The 23,901-nt window shown below is 44.3% G+C and overlaps 2 protein-coding genes across 8 annotated transcripts in view; one reads left to right on the top strand and one right to left on the bottom strand.

Moving 5' to 3' along the window:
* LOC134160034 (core histone macro-H2A.2) overlaps positions 1-14,585 on the top strand; it is a 30,327-nt gene extending 15,742 nt beyond the window's left edge. For 4 of the 7 annotated variants that reach the window (XM_062611637.1, XM_062611638.1, XM_062611640.1 and 1 more), the window contains exons 4-9: positions 129-326; positions 1,909-2,019; positions 3,390-3,489; positions 4,425-4,514; positions 6,492-6,666; positions 13,875-14,585. In XM_062611637.1, coding sequence (XP_062467621.1) covers positions 129-326; positions 1,909-2,019; positions 3,390-3,489; positions 4,425-4,514; positions 6,492-6,666; positions 13,875-14,040 — 840 coding nt within the window. In that variant the 3' untranslated portion in view covers positions 14,041-14,585. Of the gene's footprint in view, positions 1-128; positions 327-1,908; positions 2,020-3,389; positions 3,490-3,595; positions 3,648-4,424; positions 4,515-6,491; positions 6,667-13,874 lie in introns of those variants that run through there. The other 3 variants (XR_009963408.1, XM_062611642.1, XM_062611641.1) reach the window with 3 other exon arrangements.
* A 390-nt stretch (positions 14,586-14,975) lies between these two features.
* AIFM2 (apoptosis inducing factor mitochondria associated 2) lies at positions 14,976-20,733 on the bottom strand. Its single transcript, XM_062611636.1, has 8 exons — positions 20,513-20,733; positions 19,543-19,658; positions 18,014-18,133; positions 17,520-17,612; positions 17,110-17,218; positions 16,771-16,923; positions 16,286-16,486; positions 14,976-15,441 (listed from the first exon to the last, which is right to left on the bottom strand). Exons 1-8 carry the CDS (start codon positions 20,685-20,687, stop codon positions 15,287-15,289), a joined length of 1,122 nt encoding a protein of 373 aa, XP_062467620.1. The 5' UTR covers positions 20,688-20,733; the 3' UTR covers positions 14,976-15,286.
* Between the last annotated feature and the right edge of the window lie 3,168 nt (positions 20,734-23,901).

Below are 23,901 nucleotides of genomic sequence, written 5' to 3'. Positions count from 1 at the left end.
AGGGGCAAGGTGCAATGCTGTAGAAGTGTGGGGTCTACTTGCGTATGTGTAATGTAGTCAGCAAAAATAGCTTGAATGCCAACTAAGAGAATATGTAATGTGCTTCTTTACACTGCTTCTCCTTGCAGTTGCTCAAAGGTGTGACTATTGCAAGTGGAGGTGTCCTGCCCAGAATTCAGCCAGAGCTTCTAGCCAAGAAACGGGGTGCCAAAGGCAAATCTGAGACCATCCTTTCACCTGCTCCTGAGAAGAAGGGAAGGAAAACGATGGTGAACAAAAAGAGTGGGAAGAAGGCAAAATCTACCAAGGCCCGGACACCCAAAAAGGTAAGAATGAGGCAGATGTGGGATTTCAGAGGTGTGGGAGAGGCAGTGGATCAAAAGATTATTAGGAGGAATAAATTAGTGCTTCAGCATTGTTTGGAACAGCTAGAAATGGGAGGTAGGAGTTGATAACAGACACAACAGGGTTATTTTTCCTCTAAATTTTAGAAATAAAGGCAAACACAGTATTTTAATCTATTTTCATAGCAAAAGTTTTTAAAACTTTGAGGGAACTTTTTAGATTTTTACATGTCACCCTTTGCAGTACTTTCTTGATAACAGTTTAGAATCTGTTCATCTCCACACTGTGTGGCAGTGAACTCTAGAGTTTAAACAAAGGAAGCTGTATTTTAAAACATTTTGTACTTGAGACTTGTCACACCTTCAGCCTTGTACAATTACTGGGTTGCTGTTGAAGATTTTTCACTATCCAGAGAGCTTGTCTCAACATGGTGCATAAATGTCATTTTGACAAGCTTTTTGATTCATGTGTTCTTAGGTGTGCTGTTTTTAATGTTGTTTTAAAAGAGTTGCAAGAAGAAATTAATCAGAACTTGGCCACTGCACCTTCCCTTACAATTGCTAATCCTCTGTCACCATACAAATTGGTTTAATTTGGTAAAGCAGTAATCAGATCGGTGCTCCAGTGCCTGCATCTTAAAACACTACGGTTTTAATTAGGTAGGACTAAATGATATTAAGCTTTGACCTAAGATTTTCAAACTTGTGTTAAGCATATCTTTCTGGATGCCTCTAGGCTTTAATACATTTCCATAGCTAAGAATATCCAGAAACAACTTTTAAAAAGGAAACAGAGTTGCTTAATAGGATGCGCCTGTCTATTGATCTCGGCTACCACCTTACTTTGAATTGTGCACACACACTATTGGGAACTTGTTAAGAAGAGTTAGCTTCCTAACATACCTTAAAGCAAATACTGAGAGACGTGATGTTTCTGCAGTCCTGGTAGAAGCAGATTTGTTACTCCTGGAGCCAGCCTGCATGAAGGGGTATGTCCCACAAATGGGATTTTGCATTCAAAGTTCTTCTTAGTTATTTTGTTTTGTCATTCTTGTCAGGCTTGTATGTAGGTATGATGGCTTGCTCCTGTCAATATGGATTCAGATCTGTGATTTATTAGCTGAAACTTATGGGGGTTTTAGATCATGATGCTATTTTTTTCCCTTCAGATCGGACCATTTGAGTCGGTTACTAAATTACCAAGTTTGATTTAGTACAAGCTCTGCTCTGTTAGCATTAAAAATAAACCAGCACACCTCCACCCATGAATAAGACCTTAATTGTTAATAAAACTGCAGATGGATGTGGACGCACTGACTCTTAATGCGACTACAAACATATGTAATGCCTCAGATGAGCAACTGATGTTTCAGCATTATATAAACAGGAAAGACCTGTTGTTACATAGTCTTTGGAGATTAAAAGGCTGTAAATAATATATTGATCCAAAAAGATGAGATGTATAGTAACTGATAAAATCTATCAATTTCTGAATAACGGTAAAATGTTGATTTTTATTATTTTTTCCCTTTGAGAGTTCTTGTTTTTTAATTCCTTCAAACAGAATAAACAGAAGGACAATGAAAAAGAAGGAGCTTCAAATTCAACATCTGAAGATGGACCCGGGGATGGCTTCACTATCTTGTCCTCCAAGAGTCTTGTGCCAGGACAAAAGGTAATACAAAGTTATAACAGATTTTGATCATAGCAATGGAGCCTAGCATAAATGGAAGTATGGTTTTGATATAACACCAGTACAAAACTTCTAGATTCTCCCTTAGCGGTCCCAAATTTATTATTTATAAAAGAGTATTTCTGGGCCAGGTCGCAGGATCACCCAGAGCTTCCACATGTTGGTTTGTGCCAGAAGCCTAGGAGCTCCATCTGAAAGTGGGCTGTGGGGTGCTACTCTCTCAAATTGAAGTTCAAATTGAGAACCTCACCAGAGCTGCAGGGCATGCCTACTTCTCCATCTCAGCACAGACAGGGACTCCTTACTTAGTCAGAATTACAAAACTGCCCCACCAAAACGCCTGCATGTCGTTGGTGTCCAGCCTACTGTATGTCCCTTTGTTTTGTTTGGTTTTTCCTCTGTTCTCATGAAGAAGAAGAGGGATTTTTGCCTTCTTTAGTTTTTGGACCCTCTGAATGAAACTGGAGCTTTTCTTACAGATTTAACTATGGAGGTATAGTCAAGATTTTTTAAGCCCCCTCTACTGATGTCTACACTGTTGTATGAAGCAGAGCTTATGGGATCAGGTGGACTGAATTCTTTTGCTGAAGCAGTGGTCTAGAATGTACCAGACACATACTAAATCCAGAAGATTGCTAAAAGCAGTTATCTGGCCAGGTAGACAAAGCTTGGATCTCCTCTGTTCAGTTCTGTCTTTAAGTTCCTCTAAAATCTGTGCACGTTCTTCTCTAAAATGGGCAGTGCTTATTGTGCTGGTTAGGATTTACATACTGCAGTGTACTTTGGAAGAAGTGAGGTGTGCTGGGCACATGTTTAGCAGCTGTAAAGTCTTATTCATTATTTTTATCAGTTGCTATACCCGCATGCTTGGGTGGGTAAAGCATTCCTTGTTTATACCAGGAACTGAAAGGGTAATTAATTACTTGGGTTGCAAAGCCATTATAGATCAGGATAGTGGTCAGCCCTTCTTCTGAGCCCCCAGCAGTAGTTTACTGGGGGCAAATGTTTTGATAGGAGAAAAGCTTTTTAATATTACTATTTTTTTCTTGAAGCAAAAGCAATTCCAGAGTTCCCCTTTTCTTTCCAAAGTGTGAGGCTACAGCATGAATTTTTCTAGCAGTCACTTCTTCTGGATGCCCTCCTATGCTCCTCCTGTGGGCATATTGCAAAATACTCTAAGTGGTGTAAAAATTAATTAATTAATGGCTAAAAATCAGAATCAGACATACCACAATAAAACTACTGATCTCTGAAAGACTGAATCCAGCCTTCTTTCATTTTAGTGTTTTTGTATGAAAATGATTTCACGCTAACATTACTTTTGTTTTTTACTCCCCTGTATTATTTTACAGCTTTCTTTGACACAGAGTGACATCAGCCATATTGGCTCCATGAAAGTAGAAGGCATTGTTCACCCTACAACTGCTGAAATAGACCTCAAGGAGGAAATAGGTGAGGCTTTGCTACAAGCAGAAAAAACAGATCTAGAGTTGGAACAGTAGCTGGTCTACTAGCTGCCTGCTGAGATCCCATCCTGTTTCATCTGAGTCTTCCCCAGGCCATAAAATATCACTTACAACACTTCTGAAAATCAGGCTGGATCTGACTAGGTATAACAGGCTAATCGCTAATTTATCTATTTTTAATGATGCCTTACAGCGATCAAAACACAGATAATTTGTTGAAGCACATGAGCAGCAAAGGTGTAAATAATAATTACTGTGGTCTTTATTGGATTATTTTTACATTTGCCTCTGAAAAATCCATGTCAAAAATTAGATACTAATAACACTTCTAATTATGTGTTTCATTGTAGGATTTTACATACTTTAGAAATACTTGTGCACAAAACCTCATACTGCTCATGTGAAATAATGAAATACTATTACTGTTGGTGTACAAATACAGAAATTGAAGCAATAGGGAGTAAAAAGGATGTTCAGTGAGTTGCAGAGAGAGGCACAGAATCTAGTAGCAGGCTTTTGGAACAGTGTTTCATACAGTCAGTCATCAAGACATTCAGTGACATTCCAATTGTGTTTATTTCAGAAAGTAGTAGGGTGTGTATGTTGAGTTGATTTTGGAGGCTCAAAATCTTGAGTCCTGAAAAACTCTTTCTTCACTGTTTTAGCCATAAGTCAGAGTAAGATAGTCTTCTTACAGATAATCATATTAAAGTGATTTCCAGTAATAACATACAGGGGTTTTCAAAACCAGTAAAAAGTAAACTTCATCTATGGCTGGATAGAGTGGTAAGTGTAAATAACAGCTGCTGCTGATAGAGGGAAACAGGATAATGTGTGTGCAGTGTTCTTCTTTTAAATAGAGTTGTTTTTTTTTCACTTTGATAGTTTGAAGCCAAGGCCTTTTGCTCTGTGTCCTTGCAGGCAAGGCATTGGAAAAGGCTGGAGGGAAGGAGTTTTTAGAAACAGTGAAAGAGCTTCGCAAATCTCAAGGACCTTTGGAAGTTGCTGAAGGTAAAAAGAAACAGTACTTTTCTCTTTTGGAAACAGCTTATTTCACGTGTTCTTTTGTCTGGACGTTCTGATCTGTCCTTGATTATATATGTGCTTTTGCTTGTGTGATGTAAATATTTCTGTTTCGAAGCTCTTGCTGATAGGGACAGCCTGCTTGGGGGGAGGAGAGAGTTGGATTCCTGTGTCCTGTGCAGATTTTGTCTTTGGGCTTCTGGGTGCTACCATAAGTTACAGCAGATTGATTATTTTGTCTTAGGCAGTTTCTGTCTGTGGGAGTCCAAAATTTAAGGAAAACTTGTGCTGCCACTGATGTGCCATCTTTCCTGTCCTGTTCATGCTGCATTCTGTAGTGACAATCAGAAATGGCTCTCAGTCTAATAGACGAGGTGTAAGAACAGCGGTAGTTTATAAATTACTTTGCTTTATGCATATTTGATTATAATCCAAATAATTACCTTACTTCGAAAACAAAGATGTGACATGATCTTTGAAACTGGCATGGTTTTTGGAAGAGCAATTGCAGTACTTCTCCCAGGCACTACAGCTACATTACAGAAATACAAATTACCAAAGAGCTCCCTTCAAAATATTTAACACATCTTTAGCAGTGCATCGTTTGGGACTTGAGATTGTACACCTTCCTCCTTTCCTTTGTGGACAAATCAAAGCAGTTAAAACAAAATAAAGGTGTTGAAGGTGGCTGGAAGGCAGGTGAAAGAAGTTACAGTGTATCTTCTAGTGCCTTATTTGGCTTGCTATCTCAATATTCAAGAAACTAAATGCTTTAAATAGTGTAGTTTTGGAAATTTCCTAAGTGAGTAGCCTAGTTTTATAGTCTAAAATGACAGGGAAATTTTTGTACAAGATGTTTTGTTTCACTTTTGCATTCAACGTCAAAGTAAACTACTTTTCTCTGTCAAAATCACTAACTGGGTAATAGATTCCTGTTATGCTATTAAGGCAGTCCCAGGAAGGAAGATAATCTTAGTTTAATAGATAGGAAAATGTATTCTCTCAAGCACTGCATTTTGTTACTGTATTTGAAATCATCCCTTCTGTTTTGGGGGGCAAGTGATAATAAATGGTTGTTAATCACTGCAGGTCTGCTGCAAACACTTGAGCTCCAGTCAGTGGGCTTGAATTCAAGTGCTGCTCACAGGATACCTGTGTTTTCAGTCAATTTGCTTCTTATTGGTAAAGGCCTGATATTTCTCTTTGGTTGAAATTTCAGTACCACAGTGAAGCATTAGACAGAATTCCTCTGTGCCTGCCACAGAATTCCTGTGTGATGGTGGACAAGTGAACAAATCCAAGTTTTTCATCCTTAGACTCTAATTACACAGCTAATTTTGGGGTGTTTAACCTGGGATTCCCAAGACCTACATTTCCAGAAGTGCTAATGGTCACAATTGCAACAAAAGCAAACTGATATTAGGCTTTCTGAAAAATTAATCTAGCTTCCTAATTGGTCATAACTCATGGAGACTTTCAGCAAACATCTTTGATTTTTCATGTTGTCTGAAGTTACCCAACTGTGAAGTGGGTCTGAGTATTACTTCCAAACACTCTGGAGCTGTAATGCTGATGCAGGTATTTGTTAAAAGCATTCAGATAAGGGTGTGACAGCACTGCAGAAATGCCTACTGGGGGATCAGTGTTACCGTGTTCAGTGCAAGGTTTTGATACATTGCATAAAGCAAAATCCAGAGGTCATGCTTAATGAGAAAGCTAAAAAATATTAACTGTGTGTTAAACAAATGAACCCTGTGTTCTTTGGTCTCCAAAGAAATAATAAGTGATCACAAAAGTAATGATGAGACAGTCACATTATGATTACAAGTGAGCCATTGTGGCATATTTTAATTCCTAATGTATTTCTTTGGAGAACTGATGTAATTAGGAAAGTATGTTGGATTGAGAGGTCATTGCAGGGTGGTTTCTATTCAAAACTAAATGTTGTATTTTCATTTGTGTTAGCTGCACTTACTCAGTCTAGCGGCCTAGCGGCAAAGTTTGTCATCCACTGTCACATCCCACAGTGGGGCTCAGACAAGTGTGAAGAGCAGCTTGAAGAGTCTGTAAAGAACTGCTTAACAGCCGCAGAAGACAAGAAGTTGAAGTCCGTGGCTTTCCCCCCGTTTCCCAGTGGCAGGTATGACTCTTTCTGCATAGGAGGATTCTGTATCAGGTAGCAATGGTATAATTCACTGTCAGAGCTGCTGCTGTGATGGAGAGGTACCCTCTGGTCTGTGGCCTCCAGAGAGGGCTGTTTGCAGGTTGCTGTCTGACACCATACTTCTCCAGATTAGAGGAGCTTGAAGTGCAGTGTTTGCAAGGAATGACCATAAAGCCTTTATAGAAATTAGCTAACACACAGGAGAGCTGGGTGGACTTGCTGTGTTTTCTATTGTTGGGCACTAATTTTCATTCTTCTGCTATGTTCCTTCATTTTGCTGTGGGGAATCTTACTAAAACTACATTTGTACTAGGAAGTTTACATCAGCATAATACTGAAGGCAAATAACAGTGATGCAGCCTGTGCTAGGTAAATGTGGGGTGTTCACTTAAGTCATCCTAAGGATATATATTAAACAGACTAGTGATACAAGATGTTTTCTTTACAAAGAAAATTTTCTCTTTGAGAACATGTTTCTCAAATATAGTTCTGCTTTAAAAAGTGAACTATGAAACCAGCTATGAAATTACACATTTCTTTCTCAGTAACTAGCAAATAAAATGTGCTTGACTAAGAAATCCAAAGCATTTATTTATTTATTTATTTTAAGCTGACACTTTGTGATCAGAGACCAAGCAAGATTAACAAGAAAAGTTACACAAGCCCTGCTAGCTGCAGAATTTGTAATTTCATATTGTAGTTCACACACTTATATTTAATTTGAAATGTAACTACTGATTTTGTTAGTAATGCCCAAAGATTAGAGTACGTAGTATAGTGCAGTTGTGTTGGCCCTGTAATGAATCAAATGAAAGTAAAACTGCATTTTGACCAGTGAAATCACCACACATCACTGAATACACATGAGGTGAAAATGCAATTTTTACAGAGATATTTTACAAGTTATAATAATATTTTTATGGATCGGGATAAAAGAGTAAATAGAGGGGCAGTGCAATTTTTAATGTTTTTTCTTCCTTCATACACATATTTTGTTTATAATGTTGTAGAATCATAGAATCATAGAATTGTTAGGGTTGGAAAGGACCTTAAGATCATCTAGTTTCAGCCCCCCTGCCGTGGGCAGGGACACCTTACGATAAATCATATCACCCAAGGCCTTGTCCAACCTGGCCTTGAACACTGCCAGGGATGGAGCATTCACAACCTCCTTGGGCAACCCATTCCAGTGCCTCACCACCCTTACAGGAAAGAATTTCCTTCTTACATCCAACCTAAACTTCCCCTGTTTAAGTTTTAACCCGTTACCCCTTGTCCTGTCACTACAGTCCCTAATGAAGAGTCCATCCCCAGCATCCCTATAGGCCTCCTTCAGATACTGGAAGGCTGCTATGAGGTCTCCATGCAGCCTTCTCTTCTCCAGCCTGAACAGCCTCAACTTCCTCAGCCTGTCTTCATACGGGAGGTGCTCCAGTCCCCTGATAGTCCTCGTGGCCCTCCTCTGGACCTGTTCCAACAGTTCCATGTCCTTTTTATGTTGAGGACACCAGAACTGCACACAATACTCCAGGTGAGGTCTCACAGGAGCAGAGTAGAGGGGCAGGATCACCTCCTTTGACCTGTTGGTCACGCTCCTTTTAGTGCAGCCCAGGATACGGTTGGCTTTCTGGGCTGCAAGCACACACTGAAGCCAGCTCATGTTCATTTTCTCATCAACCAACACCCCCAAGTCCTTCTCCGCAGGGCTGCTCTGAATCTCTTCTCTGCCCAGCCTGTAGCTGTGCCTGGGATTGCTCTGACCCAGGTGTAGGACCTTGCACTTGGCATGGTTAAACCTCATGAGGTTGGCATCAGCCCACCTCACAAGCGTGTCAAGGTCCCTCTGGATGGCATTCCTTCCCTCCAGTGTATCAACCGAACCACACAGCTTGGTGTCATCAGCAAACTTGCTGAGGGCGCACTCAATCCCATTGTCCATGTCAGCGACAAAGATATTGAACAAGACCGGTCCCAACACCGATCCCTGAGGGACACCCCTCGTTACTGGTCTCCAGCTGGACATTGAGCCATTGACCACAACTCTCTGTGTGCGGCCATCCAGCCAGTTCTTTATCCACCGAGTGGTCCATCCATCAAATTGATGTCTCTCCAATTTAGAGACAAGGATGTCATGTGGGACAGTGTCGAATGCTTTGCACAAGTCCAGGTAGATGACTTCAGCTGCTCTACCCCTGTCCATCAGTTCTGTAGCCCCATCATAGAAGGCCATCAAATTGGTCAGGCAGGATTTCCCCTTAGTGAAGCCATGCTGGCTGTCACCAAGCACCTTGTTGATTTTCATGTGCCTTAGCATGCCTTCCAGGAGAATCTGCTCCAAGATTTTGCCAGGCACAGAGGTGAGACTGACTGGTCTGTAATTCCCTGGCTCATCCATTTTCCCCTTCTTGAAAATGGGGGTTATATTTCCCTTTTTCCAGTCATCGGGAACTTCACCTGACTGCCATGATTTCTCAAATATGATGGCCAGCAGCTTCGCAACTTCATTTGCCAGCTCCTTCAGGACCCACGGATGGATCTCATCAGGACCCATGGACTTGTGCATGTTCAGATTTTTAAGATGGTCTCTCCTACAGTGGGCCCAAGGTCTTCATTCTCGCAGCCCCTGCATCTGCCTTTCAAGACTTGGGTGGTCTGGTCAGAGCCTTTGCCAGTGAAGACCGAGGCAAAGAAGTCATTCAGAACCTCAGCCTTCTCCAAATCCTGTGTAGCCAGTTCTCCTGAGAGCTTCCTGAGGGGGCCTACATTCTCCCTAGTCTGTTTTTTATTTGCTATGTACCTGTAGAATCCCTTCCTGTTATCTTTAATACCTCTAGCTAAGTTTAATTCTAACTTGGCCTTAGCTTTCCTAACCTGGTCCCTAGCTTCTCGGACAACATCCCTGTACTCTTCCCATGCCACCTCTCCTTGCTTCCACTTATTATAAGCCTCTTTTTTCAATTGAATTTTCCTCAGGAGCTCCTTATCCATCCAAGGAGGTCTCCTGGCCCTCCTGCTGCACTTCCTTCTGGTTGGGATGCAACACTCCTGAGCTTGCAGCAGGTGATCCTTGAATATCAACCAACAGTCTTGGGCCCCTCTGCCCTCTAGGGCTGTATCCCATGGAACCTTCCAAAGCAGGTTCCTGAAGAGGCCAAAGTCTGCTCTCTTGAAGTCCAGGGCAGTGAGCTTGCTGCACACTCTCCTCACTGTCCTGAGGATCTCAAATTTGAGCATCTCATGATCGCTGCAACCAAGGCTGCCCTGGAGAGTCACATTTCCAACGAGCCCTTCCCTGTTGGTGAGCATGAGGTCAAGCATGGCACTTCTCCTTGTCGGCTCCTCTGTTACTTGCAGAAGGAAGTTGTCTTCTACACAATCGAGGAATCTCGTGGATAAAGCAAAATGTGATAAATGGTTTTACAGCTCTTTAATAATAAAGCAGCTTTCAAAACTGATCTATAGTTTTAAATGCCACTAGAAATAGTCTGTATGGATCTCATGTCTCCTATGAGCAATATCTAAGAATAATCCATTAGTCTTAGCACAGATCCTTCTGCTGCTTAGTTCTATTTCACTCTCTGTTGCTCTTACAATTACTCCTGCTAACTGAAAATAGAGTAAGTCTTACCAAGTGCTGTTGGTTTACACTTTATCAAAGAACCTTAAAGTTGTCTGAAAAGAAGGCAGTTTTTCAAATAATATTTAATGGTTTTGCTGTCATGTTATTCCACCTACATGTCTGCACAAGAAATCGGAATCACAAAATGCTGGTTTTGTTGGGATACTCGATTTTGCCAGGAGTTTTCACCTTTATGATCTTGTCAGTTAAAAAGTAGAGAAATGCAGTTTAGATGAAATTGTGCTGTGAAGCAGATATAAATTAATTGAAAAACATGTTCAAAAAGTCCTTTTTGATAGCTTGATAACTTGCTGCCAGAAAGGCATACTAGCTGGGCTGGTGCAGATGCTGTCCAGAGACTACAAACAGGAAAATATGTTTGCTAGTACTCATTTGGATTACACTGAATATGGATAAGGCAGTTATTGTTGACTAGTTTACAAGCTATTTTTTGGATGGTTTTTAATATATATATATCTATATACACACACAAGTATGATAAGTATCTGAAATCACTAGCATAAAAATGAGAAGTAAGTGGTACTAACCTTAGAAAAGAAAAAAAAACAAATGCACATGACAGTGGTGAAAAACACTGCAAAGGCTTCTCTGGATGCTATTAAAAACAATGCCATAATTTTTTAAGTGTAAGGATTGTTAGGCACTGGGATGGCTTATCCGTATATTCTGATGTAGACCCATCGCTGAAGATCTTTAAGTATAGGTTAGACAAACTTTTTTCAGGATCAGAAAAGTTATGTGTAATCCTGCCTCAGAGGAAGGACACAGGCTAGGTTGTGCTGGCCAATTTTTTTGGGCATGGATCTAACTTAATCTGGGGCATTATCATGCAGTAGACTCTAAACAGGAGGCATTAAACTCAAGAACAGCCAGCAGAGTTATACCCAAAGACCCGTCTGAAACCTCAGCTGTGTCTTAACTCACCTTCAAACAATTCAGTATGTCCCAGTAAAGTCTCATCCAGGCCCTTCAAGGTATGTGGCTTCCTACATGCTCATGTAGCAAGCGCTGCATTGACACTCTTCAGTGTTGTACAGAATCAGCAAAACTATTACAAGTGTTGTCAGGCAGCAGAGAAACTCCAGCAGGTGATGCAGAAGTGTGTCCTTCTCTCCAGATGTCAGTGGCAGACACACACATGGATCACTTCAGGAAGTGATGCTTTCTAACTCAATAAATTTGTTTAAGTGTTAGACAGGAAGAACAATGTGGAGGCCTTCCTAAGTGTGAGCATACTGTAAGGCAGAGTATTTCATTAGACGAGCATCAAGTCCAAACTGTAGAACAGTTCTTGAAATTCTGTCAGTATTATAGCAGTAAGAATTTTATGTAAAGAGATACGCCTCTCTATAAAAAGAGCAGGAAGGAAGGACCCTGGAAAATACAGGCTTGTCAGCCTGATCTCAGTGCTGGGGAAGGTCATGGAGCAGATGATCATAAGTGGGATCATAATGGGTTAATGAAGGGCAGTTCCTGCTTGACCAGCTTGATCTCCTTCTGTGATAAGGTGACCCACCTGGTTGATAAGGGAAAGGCTGTGGACATTGTCTATTTGGACTTCACTAAAGTGTTTGATACTGTCTCCCACAGCATTCTCCTGGAGAAATTGGCTGTTCATGCCCTGGATAGATGTATTCTTCACTGGGTTGAAAACTGGCTGGATGGCCGAGCCCAAAGAGTGGTGGTAAATGGTGTCACATCTAGTTGACGACCAGTCACTAGTGGTGTCCCTCACCTCATTGAGGTGTTAGGGCCAGTATTGTTTAATATCTCATTGATGATCTGCATGAGCGGATTTAGCGCACCCTCAATAAATTTGCAGATGACGTCGAGTTGGGTGGGACTGCTGATCTGCTGGAGTGTAGGAAGGTCTACAGGCAGCTGGATTGATGGGCTGTGGCCAATGGTATGAGCTTCAACAAGGCAAAGTGATGGATCCTGCACTTAAGCCACAAGAATCTCATGGAAAGCTACAGGCTTGGGGCAGAGTAGCTGGAAAGCTGATCTACAGAAAAGGACCTGGGGGTGCTGATTGACAGCTGAAAATGAGCCAGCTTGTGCCCGGGCAGCCAGGAAGGCAAACACCATCCTGCCCTGTATCCGCAATAGTGTGGCCAGCAGGGCCAGGGCAGTGATCATCCCTCTGTACTCCACACTGGTGAGGCTGCACCTCAAATACTGTGTTCAGTTCTGGGCTCCTCACTATGAGAAAGACATTGAGGTGCTGGAGCAGGTCCAGAGAAGGGTAACGAAGATGGTGGTGAAGGGTTTGGAGCACAAGTCTTATTGAGGAGAGGCTGAGGGAACTGCGGTGTTTAGGCTGGAGAAGAGGAGGATGGGGAGGGACTTTATTGCTCTACATCTGCCTGAAATGAGGTTGCAGTGAGCTGGGGGTCTGTCTCTTCTCACAAGTAACAAGCGATAGGACAAGAGGTAATGGCCTAAAGCTGCACCAGGGGAGGTTTAGATTGTATATTAGGAAAAAATTCTTCACAGAGAGGTTGATCAGGCATTGGAATAGGCTGCTCAGGCCAGTGGTGGAATCACTGTACCTGGAAGGGTTCACAAACTGTGTAGATTAGGCCCTCAGTGTCATGGTTTAGGGGTGGTCTTGGTAGTCATGGGGTAATGGTTGTATCTGATAATCTTAAAGGTCTTTCCCAACCTAGCTGATTGAATGATTCTGTGCATGCGCTTCATAGTAACTGTGCTCTTTGCAATACACTGTCGTGCAGTTTCCTTGCAGTGTGGAGATGAGGACGAAGGAACTGTGTTGCAGCTGAATGGTTTTGTGACTTGTGTCCTGGGTTCACCAGCTGCTAAGAAGGAGAAAAATGACTGCTACTGCTGAACCCAGGACAACTTGAATAAGGAGTGTAAGGAAAAAATGCTGCTGCCAAGAAATTTGAATCTCAAGGATGGGGGCCAGGTGGCCCAAGAGATGTCAACACAGTTGAAAAGTCCACTTACTGTAGAGACTGGTAGCTTCTAGCTTTTCAAATTGTAGGTTAGAGATTATTACCATCAAAATGAGTAAATTAAAGAGACTTGGCCTTAATTTGGCTTGGGGTTATATTTCACCTATTTTCACTGAAGTCTCAACCAAAGTGTTTCTAATGACAGCATGAGGAAGTCAGCTACATAGTTGATGTATTTCTATTTTTCAATTTGCAACTAAGAAATAATCATCCCTTGTTTAAAAATCCCTTGATTAAAAATTAATCATCCCTGGGCATCCCTGCCCAGCACAGCATGGAAAAGTTTAATTCTAAGTGAGGGCACTAAAAATCTTTGTGTTGTTATAGAAAGTAGAAGCAAAAGAAGAGAGTAACTGTGCCAGCAAGGAAACTAATACAGCAGCAGATGAATACTGCTATCAAAACCTTGGGCTTCCTTCTAGGATTTACACATAGCAAAACTGCAAATGGGACTATCTGCCTGTAGTTGGTAGAGCTATGGCTTGTTCCTTTCAGCATCATGTGTGCATAATGCTTGCACAGGTGACTGACACTCATTTGTTCTGTTTTTTTCCCCTACCACATAGAAACTGCTTCCCAAAACAGACGGCAGCCCAGGTGACTCTAAGAGCTATTTCCACCCATTTTGACGGCACCAGCTCTTCCTCCTTGAAGAACATTTACTTTCTGCTCTTCGACAGTGAAAGTATTGGCATCTATGTGCAAGAAATGGCCAAGCTAGACACAAAGTAGCAATGACAGCCAAATGAGACTTTATTTTTCAACAAACTTCAGTAGCATTAAAAGCATTAGAGGTGGGTTTTATTTTTTCAATGTGATGAGGAGGGGGAGTGGTAGTAGTGTGATGTGTTGTGACTTGATGAAGAGCTGTGACTAGAGATGAAAGGGGCTTAGTCCGATTTCTTCATGCTGTCAGCATCCTCTAGCCATTTATATCACCTTAAGCAATTGAGTTACCATCTCTTTTCAGGACTTTTAGGGTCCCTTGTTATTTTAGTCTAGAAGTTTTTAAAGAGTAACTTCATTTTAGATTTGTAGTGATGATTTTTTCACACACACTCACACTTTAAAGACAGCTCTTAAAAATGTTCTGCTCCTTTTTCTCCTCCCTTGAGGGTAGATGGTAAACTTCTGCCTCCAGCTCACAGAGAGGGGAAAAGGATCTGGAAGTGATGCATGAGGAGCTTCTGTTTTGCTTTTGACTCACAATAATCTCTGTAATTACTGAGAGTATTTCATGGTGATTTTTTTTGTTTTATAAGAAAAAAAGAAAAAGATGTGTCAAGTGTGGTTATTGTTATAAAACCTACTTCTGCCTTGGGAATTTTTCACCTTTAAAAACAAAAAAACACAGCAGCACCTGTAACAGAGTGCTTGCTGTATCACACTTAGCACACAACTAACCAGCTTATTTTGCTGAAGTACAGTCCTGTAAGCACAATCATTATAGCTGCCATGGAGCTGTTAACACAAAGGTGCGTTATACTCTGCTGAGTTCTAGGATTACCATAATGCTTTCAAGGCTTTAGGCAGGCTTTCCTAGGCAGTGCTGCAAGCCATGTGTCCTGCATGCCGCAGAGCAGATTCCAGATCTGTAAGAGGCAGGTGCTTTTTAGAAGAGCAAGAGTAGAGAAAGCCAGGGAAAAACCACATAACAAACAAACCACTGATTTTGAAAACCACAATGTTTATTGTTACAAATCCAGGTAAACCACATTTCTTGATCAAAGCTGTCTCAACAGGGAAGTAAAAGAAACATTTGTTCCCTGGTTTTTATCATGTGAACTTCTGTACACTTCATTTGCAAAGTGCCTCCTTACCCTTTACAGCAAGGCAGGGCACCCCTTTAATGCAGTATGCTAGTGGGTGTCCTTTAGTGGTGGTGGAGGAGAGAGTATCAGTCTGTCCAAGGAGTAAAAGTGCACCCTCACTCTCTTCCTGTTGCTGAATTCCTTGCCGGTTTGTTACTGATCCTGTCTTAAGAGGGCATTCTCTGTCCCATTGTCTTCCAGCTCTTGGAGACAAACAGGTCCCGGCTCTTAGCAATGGTCACTAAGAGACGTCCCACGTAGTAACCGTTCACCTGGCCTACACCATCATTCCTGCCCATTGAAAGCAGGAATGTTAGCGACCCTGGAAAGAAGACGTAGAGGTTTAAGTTAAGCAGCTTCAAACCTAAGTATCAAGCCCTACTGCATGTAGGTGTTTCACTTCGTCTGAACCCTCCCTTCTTACCTACACTTAACTGCTAAGCACAGGACTCGTGCTGCATGACAAGGGAAGAGGCCAAAGGAGAACTACTTACAACTCTCTCCTTTCTACAATCTGCTCTACCTCTCAGTAATGGAATTGCTGAAGGATTGGGCTGTATTTGTACATGCATCAGAGAATGATTTTTCCCTCCCAAGAGGAAGTCCAAGACATAGACAACAAAATGTAAGTAGAAAGAAATTTAAACAGGCAGAGCAGCCTTTAAAAAACAAACTGCTGTCCAGGTACCCATGTGGAACAGCTTTCAACATAGTTACAGTAAGTATTTACATCAATTGCCATTACCTAGCTAGATTTTTGAGACTAGATTGTTCAGTTTGTTTGCTGTATAGTTTAAGGGGAGAAAGGAGGAGAAAGTAAAGTCATCTCCTTGTTCCTAGGATTCAACTGAACAGTAAGCAATTTAAAGAAAAGGAAGTGAATTTGAATAGGAACTGAATAGCAGACACCCACCAGTAGATTTATCAGGAAGACAGTGAAGAAAGGACTCATAGCTGTAGACTGACACCGGTAATTAACATCTAGAGTGTCTTTGGCAAGAACTAAGATGAAGCCTGAGATTTAAGCTTATATGGTCAACTCCAGTCATGAGTTCCTTCACCTCTAATTAGTGTCACATGCAAGTTCTGATGTGTACATGTTAAACAGCTGTTCCCTGCATAAAAACAGCCCTAGATCTAAGGCAGGTGCTAGGAGATAATCTTACCTGGTTTGTAGGTTTTAAGAGGCTTATGTGTCAGGCTGTTGATGATATTTGTCACTGCGATGTTGGCATGGAGCCCAGCATGGTAAGCCATCTTTGGTTCGTTCAGATCTGCACAGTCCCCAATGGCATAGATGTTCTCATAGCCTTCCACCTGGAGGTGCTTGTTGACTTTCAACGCACCATTACTTGCTATTTTGTCCCCTGTTTTGCCAAACAGCAAATTTTCAGAAAGAGCTTTGCGTTGCTTGTGGCCCGAGACCCCAAAATGCTGATGATATTATCAAACAGGTCATTAACTCAAAGCAAGGAGCTGTAAGTTTCTGATGGTCACATTTCACAGTTAAGTATTTAATGTGATGTTGGAGCATTTGCTGTATCATGGGATAACCACTGCAAGTTGTATACGGTTGATTGCTAACCTCACAGTACTCAACTACAAGACACTGAAGAACTGTGTTGCTTCTCCCCATGTTTTTTTCACTTACCAAATGCAGCAACATATGCTGAAGAGTTAATCCTTATACCCGTGCACATAACCACCATGTCAGTAACCACCTCAGTGCCCTTTTCTGTCCTTACTACCATGTCCTTCTGGAACTGGTTTGTTGTGAGATCTTCCACATTGCTGACCCTTTCACCTGTTGCAACAGAGAGCCCTGGGTCACAAACCTGTACTAGGCTGCCGTTGCCAGGTAACCCAGAGATATCTGGCAAAACAGAAATTCAGGAGAGCCACGCTTAGTCAAAAAGGTCAGAAGACATCAGAAGGAGATGCTCTGGCTAAAGAATAGCAGCTTATAAAGCTTCAAAGTCTAAGTACATACTTAATAATAGGCGCACTCCTTTTCTGAGAAGAATCAATTTCACCTCCTGACGGACACTAGCTAGCAGCTCCACATCAGCTAGTGCAATTTTTGAGTGAATGAGGGTGACCTGTTGGGGACAAAACAGCAAACAGGTGGACACATGGGGTACGAAGTGGGGAGCAGATACAGCTAAGCTTCCTTCCACCCTGTTTTATGCCTAAGGAGAGTGAGCTGGTGAAAGGCATCTAGTCTGGATAACTGTGGTGGCAGGCTATAGGGTGCTCTCAGAAGAGTAGGCAGTAGGGCTGAAGGCTGCCACTGCATGGAAACTCCTGATTTGCAGTGGTCTCAGGTACCTCAGCAGGACCATTACAGAAGAACAGTCTTTGAAACCAGGATGAAGTTAATCATGACTAATATGCTACTACCTCTTTGTCTGGGTACTCTGTTTTGATCTCTGCAGCCATCTCTACTCCAGCAGAACCACCTCCCACTACCAGGATGCGCTCAGATTTCTCAATCTGGAAGTAAAGAGGGAATCTGTGTTATGAAAGAACTGTTCAGGGCAGGAAGTCAAATACCTTCAGCTAGTCTGTGGATAGACCTTCTGAGATACAGCGCTGGCCCAACAGCAATAAACCACCTAGTTCATTAAGAGGAAACAAACAATGAGAACCCCATGCACTCTTCCTGCGTACACTGTAACACTGTTGAGCATTTCAGGTTTCTCCTGTGCAGATAGTTCATCTTCCCCTGGGGCATGAAGAATGCTAGATGAGCTCCTTGTCCTGGCATCTCCCTGCAGGTATTGCTATTTCTTGTCCGTGGACACAGATGGCTCCAGATACCCATAGTGGTTGTCCAGGACAGGTAATCTGAACAAGGGCAGGCAACACTTCCTACGAGTAAGTTGATTCCTCACCTCTTTAATCATGTCTTCATAGGTCTGGATGGCACTTTCCATATCAATGACTTTGTTAAACTTCCCAGGGAATGGACCATCACTGCCTGTTGCTAGAATGAGATGAGAGTAGTGAAGCTCCTGGGAGGGCAGAAGATGGAAGAGGATGTTAAGACTTCATAAAAACAGCATAGAACACAGTTGTTGCCTCCTAGGTACTATCCACTCATTCTCTCTCCTCCAGCCCTTGCTGATAACTAGGAAAGCACTTGCAGTGTTAGAAAGTGACCTGATCCAAGTGACACCAAGTAATTGCCTGCCTCAGGGTCTGAGAGATGCACCATTCTTCAGGTAAGCTGAGACCTTTAAAGACATTACCTAATTTTACAGGAAATGATCTGATACTTGTGCTGGACACTGAAGCTACCATCACAGCTGGCTCCAGAGACATAACTTCTCTCCTTTACCCTCTTCTGTACAGAGATAAAGTGCTCTGGCTGAAAAGTTAGCAGAGCTGCTGCCCTTGTTTCTTCCTGCAGTTAGATAAGGATCTGAGCTCTAGGGTTAATTGCTGAGCTCTAAATCCAGCTCTAAGAGTAAAAGCTCATCTGAGCACTAGATGGGGTGATTTATTTGCTGCACAACCAACATCCCAACACAGCTCTAGGCCATTTAAGCATGGTTAGGAGGGATGGTGCCATTCAACACCTGTGGGTAAGATGGTCTCTTGACAAGCTCTTCAGGGTTATTAAATGCTAGTCTTTCCCAACACTGCCTCTTGGTTTTAGAGGAGATTGCTGGGGGTCCCCTTCTCTCTAGGGCAGCCCTCCATAGAAGCAGGTCATTGGTTTTATTCTTCTCTACCTCCTGGAGTTACAGGGCCAGTATTAAGCATGAGCATTTGCATATTTGTCCACAGCTGGGAAAAACCTAGAGGAAAGCAATCAGTGCTTTCCCCAAGGGCTTGGGTTGTGGCTTTTTTGGAATCAGGTATTTCAGCCAAGCTGCAGGTTACATCAGAACAGGAACCCTGTATGTGTGTGAGCCTAGGGTAACTGGATCGGTCCAGGGTTCGTGGGCTCAGCTGGCCTGCACTGAAGGAGATACAGGGTGTTTGCCCCAACTGGATAGCATTCCCAGCTCTCATCCAACTCAAGGGCAAGAGTCCAGTTTGTTTTTACCAGAGCACATTTCTGTTCTGCACAAGCACACACCTTCTTCTGGCAGATGAGGGTTACAATCCTCCTCCTGCTCAGAGGCACATTTTCTGTAGGTGCCCTGTGGTCCTGCTCATTTCTCTTTCCCTTGAGGACTCCAGCCATGGACAGCAGTCTGAAACCTAAATTCCAAGTCACTTCTCCAAATAGACATCACCAGTCAAAGCCAACATAGCCTATATTTGGAGTACTGCAGTCTCACAGCCACGACATGGCTGAAGAAAGACCCTAAGGAGGGGAGATTCACAAGCCTCCTGAAGACTAACTCACCACATCAGCAGGTGATCCCATAATGCAGCCAAGTTACTCATTGCAAGTTATTACACCACCCACCTCGCCATCACTGAGCAAGACTTGCTGCCTCTCTGGGTCTATGCCAACAACTTTGCCTTGTCGGAAGCTGTCCCCAAAGGTGGCAGAGTAGGAGATAAAAGTCTTCTTGGCAAATCCTGTGGTAAGAAAGAACAAGAGATCTCCCTCTGTGGAGGCTAACAGACCCCTCTTCCCTTCTCCCCTCATGTCATCCTTGCTGAGACATAAGCACTGTATACACCTGGGACCACAGGGTAGGCTTCTGCTGTGCGTTATCTCTGCCCAACAATGAGCTTTAGGGTCTTTGCCTTGGTTTTGACAAGATCAGCTCCTCAGAGGCCCCATGACACCCTTGGCTAGACTGCTTTGTCTCTGCTCCCCATACGGAATTTCCTGTACGGGTTTGCCTGGTCTGGGGCATTTCAGGCAGGATGTCAGTGCCTTTTTGTCACATTATCTGCCCTCCACACCAAGCTTTTGAGAACTTTTGATGCTTGTTCCTAGCCTTGAACATGAGATTTTCTCCTCCTAAATTCCCAGTGACTGGAGTAATGATGTTAGCACAGCCTCCCAGGTGTGACCCCAGACAAGTCTGAGCAGCTCATAGTGTTTTATCATCCAGGGCCAGATACAGAGAGGTGTTTATTCACCCCTTCCAACTGCTCCTTAGTTTTAGCTTAGTCATCTTCTAAACCCTTGAAATAATAAACAGGGACAATCTGAGTAGTTTTTTTGCTCAGATTTTCTCAGCAGACATGCAGTTAGCTTAACATGGACGGTCTGTGGGTCGTCCCAGAGCCAAGTATTTGTTTTCCAGACAGAAAACATCAACTCTTCCACCATCAATGGGATAGCAGAGGCACTTTCAGTACACTGTTCCTCGTTACTCCCAGAGTTCCCCCGAGCTGCTGCAGTCACTGGTGGGGATAAGAGCAATGACCCACCGCGACCCTCGGAGGGGAAAGGTCGTGGGGATGAGCTGAGCCCTTACCGCTCTCCACGGCGGCACGGAGGGCAGCCACGTTGTGATGGAAAGCATCTCTCATGTCCACCAGCACGAAGGGGACGGCCCAGGACTTGAGCAGGCTGGCGGCCGCAGTGCCGCCGAACCCGCCCCCGACAACCACTACCCGCACGGAGTCGTCCACGGACAAGCGGGATCCCATCGCGCCGCGGGGCTGGGGAGGCCAGGCCAGCAGGTGAAAAACGTGCTCGAGTCGGCTCGATACGGGGCAAGTCCTTCCCACAACGGCACCGGGAGCGCTATGGCTGCGCGCCCGCCTCCGCCTGCGGCGGGCGGAGTCTCGTTTGCTGCTACAGGCGTGTGAGCGGCTGGGAGGGACTGGGCGTATCGGGGTGTGGGTGCAGCTGGCGGACCTGGGCCCTCCCGGGCAGTAGGGCAGTGCTTCCTGCCAGGGCGCGGAGTCCCAAGTACAGGGTATTTCACTTTTCACCTTCCGTAAGTTCCCCCCGTACATCCTCTATGTGAGAAGGGGGCTGTAAGGATCCTTCTTACACACCGAGGGTTGTATTTTAAGGGTGATGGGCAAAATACCTGGAGACCAGGGAAACTGTCCTAGCTGAGCCCGCCAGCTCAGGGACCACAGCTGCATCTTGGCACTGGGTAAGGATGCTGTGTGAGACAAGAAGCTCTGCTAATGCTGAGGATGTGGTCAGTTCTGCCAAACCCCAGCATTAAAAAGTCATGAGCTCATCTTTAAACAAAACTCAACCAAACAGAAAAGACGATTTTTTTTTTTTTTTTTTTTAAAGTTCGCATGGCTTTGTCTGCCCACCTTGGCTTGTCCTTTGTCAGCTATGCATGTTGGCTAAGTGCATGTTCCCTCTTCTGGGGCATGGCTGAGGGCTGGCGGCAGAGGGATGCCCTGCTCCTGCCCTTCTGGGGAAGAGTTCATGTTTTGTGGCCCTCAGTGACTTGGAGGGGCTCGTTGGGAAACCGACAAACTGGCTGAGGCTGCAGGCTGGGTGAATAATGCAGACAGAGGATGGCCCGCTCCCTTCAGTGAGAGAAACGGCTCCCTGGGAGAGAGAAATGAAGATATGTCTGCTCCAAGTGGCAGTGGGAAAGGGAGCCCTGAGAGGGCTGTGTGGGAGGGACAGAGTGAAGATGAGCCCAGCATCACCATGACAGAGCTAGTGGGGTGAAAGGAGGAGCAGAGAAGGCCTGAGATGGGAGTGAAGGCCCCTGGAGCAGGGAGCAGGCAGGTTTTGCAGTGAGAAGGGCATCCAGATCGTGTTGTCCACAGCACGGAAATTACCCTGCAGACTCTCGGCTCCTGTGGCATTCCAGATAAATATAGCTGCTGGCCGTGTGGATAAATATAGCTGCTGTGCACACTGCGGTGTTGTGAGCTGGTAGAGCTGCCCCTGCTCTCCCCTTCCCCTGATCGCTTGAAGGCTCCCACTGCTCCTCATTCTTCCTTCAGCAAATGCTGGCCCGGTGCCGAAGCTCCCTCTCAGTGGGGTCCCGAGAAAAACTCCCCCCACCCTCATGGGTGGGAGATGACGAAGGAATTTGCATCTTTTCCATGGAAGGCAGGGCCTGGACCCAGGATCGCCGCCAGAGGGAGCAGCCAGCTCGGCCGTGGGGACATGGGATGCGGTATCCGTCCCGCGCGCGGCAGCGGACACGCACCCTTCGTCACAGGAAGGGATGGGGGACTGGGGAAGAAGGGTGACAAAGAGGGTGAAAGCAAGGGGTGTGCCTGCACCCTCTTCAGTCTGGAAGAGAGCTGAGAGAGGAGGGATGAACAGCCGACAGTAAAGCCAGGAGTGGAGGCCTCGTAAGGGCAGGTTTGTGCTTTTTGTTACACAGGACTTGGCTGGAGGATGCCAACATTTTCACTGGAGGAAAATATTTCTGGTTGATCCAAGTGCCCACACACAGAGACACCCATTCTGGCCAGGAATCTAGGAGTTCTGAATGTCCAGAAGCCGGGAAGTATCCCCAGGGTAACAGTGCTTCAGGTCTGTTGCCTGTCATCTCTCCTGCTACCTGCATGGGTACTGATCTGAGGAGGCTGCTGGCATGGCCTGGCGATGGCTACCTTTGGGAAAGGATAATTCAGTGCAAAAATTGTAAAACCCTCAAACCTGCTTCCATTTCTGAAGAGATGAACTCCGCAATCAAATCCTGATTTAAGCTCTTCCCTCAAATTACAAGGACAGGCTTGCTTCGCACCCAGTGTGTGTGAACCCATTCCCTTCCTGGCAGGATTGTCTTTACCTGCATAATTCCCCTGGCATTTCATCCCACTGGAGCTCAGCTGGATCAAAGACCCGGTCCTAGAAGATGGGCAGGCTGAGGATGAATCGCCCTTCCCATGTGCTCCTGTCCTCTCCCCCTTCCCCTGCACCTTTGTGTCCAGCTCTGTCTTTTACAGAGAAAGTTTTTTGCTTTTCATGCCAGGCATTTGCATATATTTTACAGCACATACACACTGCTGGGAGAAATCAATTAATCCAAGAGTACTCTCCTATATTCCTCTATCATGTGGTGCTGTCACCCTTCAGGGATATTTGTATGAGACCTGCCACAAAGAAAAACATCCTGTTCATGACCTCTGCACTTCACAAGGCAAATGTCTTCATCCTGCCTTCAAGACAAAGGCAAAGTGTTCCACGCATGCGGTGGCTTGGTTGTCCTCTGCTTGCCTTCAAATTGAGACAAAATCGCTGGCTAGGACAGCCCTCCACAACATTGCCTCTAGGCAATGAGGGCTGCCATTGGGTGAATATGGCTGTACAACACAAGATCAGGCTCACCTTTCGAAAACAGGGTAAAAAACCTCTGAGCTGGCAAGTTGGAGATGCAGCAATGAGTAAGACAAAGTCAGTGGCCAGAAGAGTGCCCAAAGCAAACACGAGGGGTAAAAGGAGCCTTTGTGAGAACCTTGCATCCACCTCCAGGGAAACAGGAAGAAACTCTGAATGCTCAAAACTGTGGTTGGAGGGAGCTTTCTGCATGCAGGTGCGTGCTCAGCATTGGCAGATGTGTTGTTTTGATGGTATTTCTCCAGTGGGCTGCGAGCAGACCAGCTGCAATAAAAGCTCGTCAGCTTCAGAGAGTGTTTTGTCTTCTGCTGGTGATCTGCACAGCAGAGGCACGTGGGGAGGCTGGGTGCAGCAATCTGCCTTCCCTGTCTTCTCCCAGGCCTTCTCCCTGGCCTTTTCATCACAGCCCCCACCTTCGGAAGAAAAAGATACAGGGAAGGGTCTCTGTGGAATGCTCCTGTCCCCTTCTCCAGCTCTGAGACTGAGACTGTCTCTGCAACCTCCCCTCACCAGGTTTAATCCAACATCAGCCAGAGTTAATAGACATCCCTCCAAGTGTGATTCATCAGAAGTTGGGTACAATGG

Source organism: Pezoporus occidentalis, unplaced genomic scaffold (assembly GCF_034315485.1).
Source record: "Pezoporus occidentalis ecotype Australia unplaced genomic scaffold, CSIRO_AGI_Poc_V1 ctg155, whole genome shotgun sequence".
Taxonomy (NCBI): domain Eukaryota; kingdom Metazoa; phylum Chordata; class Aves; order Psittaciformes; family Psittacidae; genus Pezoporus; species Pezoporus occidentalis.
The sequence above is the reverse complement of the archived record's forward strand: the minus strand, read 5'-3'. Positions and strand labels throughout refer to the sequence as shown.